This window comes from Oncorhynchus masou, unplaced genomic scaffold, assembly GCF_036934945.1.
Source record: "Oncorhynchus masou masou isolate Uvic2021 unplaced genomic scaffold, UVic_Omas_1.1 unplaced_scaffold_2206, whole genome shotgun sequence".
Taxonomy (NCBI): domain Eukaryota; kingdom Metazoa; phylum Chordata; class Actinopteri; order Salmoniformes; family Salmonidae; genus Oncorhynchus; species Oncorhynchus masou.
This window is the reverse complement of record NW_027008681.1, coordinates 65,582-68,330: the sequence shown is the minus strand read 5'-3', so window position 1 is coordinate 68,330 and position 2,749 is coordinate 65,582. Positions and strand designations below refer to the sequence as shown.

The 2,749-nt window shown below is 42.3% G+C and overlaps 1 protein-coding gene across 1 annotated transcript in view; it reads left to right on the top strand.

Annotated features, from left to right (window-relative positions):
- Positions 1 to 1,922: 1,922 nt before the first annotated feature.
- LOC135533085 (glutamate receptor ionotropic, NMDA 2A-like) overlaps positions 1,923 to 2,749 on the top strand; it is a gene marked incomplete at its 5' end in the record, with an annotated part of 48,965 nt that continues 48,138 nt past the window's right edge. The window contains one exon of the mRNA XM_064960482.1: positions 1,923 to 2,072. Coding sequence (XP_064816554.1) covers positions 1,923 to 2,072 — 150 coding nt within the window. The remainder of the gene's footprint in view (positions 2,073 to 2,749) is intronic.

Genomic DNA, 2,749 nt, shown 5'->3' with positions numbered 1-2,749 from the left:
CTAGTCTAACCCTAACCCCCTGGACAGGACACTAGTCTTACCCTATCCCCCTGGACAGGACACTAGTCTAACCCTAACCTCCTGGACAGGACACTAGTCTAACCCCCTGGACAGGACACTAGTCTAACCCTAACCCCCTGGACAGGACACTAGTCTAACCCTAACCCCCTGGACAGGACACTAGTCTAACCCCCTGGACAGTACACTAGTCTAACCCCCTGGACAGGACACTAGTCTAACCCTAACCTCCTGGACAGGACACTAGTCTAACCCCTGGACAGGACACTAGTCTAGGACCCTAACCCCCTGGACAGTACACTAGTCTAACCCCCTGGACAGGACACTAGTCTATCTCTAACCCCCTGGACAGGACACTATTCTATCTCTAACCCCCTGGACAGGACACTAGTCTAACCCTAACCCCCTGGACAGGACACTATTCTATCTCTAACCCCCTGGACAGGACACTAGTCTAACCCCCTGGACAGGACACTAGTCTAACCCTAACCCCCTGGACAGTACACTAGTCTAACCCTATCCCCCTGGACAGGACACTAGTATTACCCTAACCTCCTGGACAGGACACTAGTCTAACCCTAACCCCCTGGACAGTACACTAGTCTAACCCTAACCCCATGATAATGACACTAGACAGGACACTAGTCTAACCCTAAGCCCCTGGACATGACACTATTCTATCTCTCACCCCCTGGACAGGACACTAGTCTATCTCTAACCCCCTGGACAGGACACTAGTCTAACCCTAACCCCCTGGACAGGACACTAGTCTAACCCTAACCACCTGGTTTTCCTTGTAAGTTGGCGTAACTCGTTATAATGCATTATAATGCCTGTCTGGGCAGGTATATCTTGTTATAATGCATTATAATGTCTGTCTGAGCAGGTATATCTTGTTATAATGCATTATAATGTCTGTCTGGGCAGGTATATCTTGTTATAATGCATTATAATGTCTGTCTGGGCAGGTATATCTTGTTATAATGCAATTTAATGTCTGTCTGGGCAGGTATATCTTGTTATAATGCATTATAATGTCTGTCTGGGCAGGTATATCTTGTTATAATGCATTATAATGTCTGTCTGGGCAGGTATATCTTGTTATAATGCATTATAATGTCTCTCTGGGCAGGTATTTCTTGTTATAATACATTATAATGTCTGTCTGGGCTGGTATTTCTTGTTATAATGCATTATAATGTCTATATGGGCAGGTATATCTTGTTATAATGCATTATAATGTCTGTCTGGGCAGGTATATCTTGTTATAATGCATTATAATGTCTGTCTGGGCAGGTATATCTTGTTATAATGCATTATAATGTCTGTCTGACAGGCAGGTATATCTTGTTATAATGCATTATAATGTCTGTCTGGGCAGGTATTTCTTGTTATAATGCATTATAATGTCTGTCTGAGCAGGTATATCTTGTTATAATGCGTTATAATGTCTGTCTGAGCAGGTATATCTTGTTATAATGCATTATAATGTCTGTCTGGGCAGGTATATCTTGTTATAATGCATTATAATGTCTGTCTGGGCAGGTATATCTTGTTATAATGCATTATAATGTCTGTCTGGGCAGGTATATCTTGTTATAATGCATTATAATGTCTGTCTGAGCAGGTATATCTTGTTATAATGTCTGTCTGAGCAGGTATAACTTGTTATAATGCATTATAATGTCTGTCTGAGCAGGTATATCTTGTTATAATGCATTATAATGTCTGTCTGAGCAGGTATATCTTGTTATAATGCATTATAATGTCTGTCTGGGCAGGTATATCTTGTTATAATGCATTATAATGTCTCTCTGAGCAGGTATATCTTGTTATAATGCATTATAATATCTGTCTGGGCAGGTATATCTTGTTATAATGCATTATAATGTCTCTCTGAGCAGGTATAACTCGTGGGGAGACGAGGAGGCCGATGAGAACCACCTGTCTATCGTGACTCTGGAGGAGAAGCCCTTCGTCGTCGTTGACAATGTAGACATCCTGACTGGAACCTGCATGAGGAACTCTGTTCCCTGTAGGAAACATGTTAAAGAGTAGGTCTACACCTCATTTACTCTGTTCCCTGTAGGAAACATGTTAAAGAGTAGGTCTATACATCTATCTATCTATCTATCTATCTATCTTTTGTTTTTAGAAATTAGATGAAAAATACAGAAAACTTGAGCGTGCATAACTATTCACCCCCCAAACTCAATACTTTGTGGAGACACATTTTGCCGTATTTACAGCTGCAAGTCTCTATAAGCTTGGCACATCTATCCACTGGGATTTTTTCCCATTCTTCAAGGCAAAACTGCTCCAGCTCCTTGGATGGGTTCCACTGGCGTACAGCAATCTTTAAGTCATACCACAGATTCTCAATTGGATTGAGGTCTGGGCTTTGACTAGGCCATTCCAAGACATTTAAATGTTTTCCCTTAAACCACTCGAGTGTTGCTTTAGCAGTATGCTTAGGGTCATTGTCCTGCTGGAAGGTGAACCTCCGTCCCAGTCTCAAATCTCTGGAAGACTGAAACAGGTTTCCCTCAAGGATTTCCCTGTATTTAGCGCCATCCACCATTCCTTCAATTCTGACCAGTTTCCCAGTCCCTGAAAACATTCCATGAAAAACATCAGCATGTTGCTGCCACCTCTATGCTTCACAGTGGGGATGGTATTCTCGGGGTGATGAGAGGTGTTGGGTTTGCGCTAGACATAGCATTTCCCATGA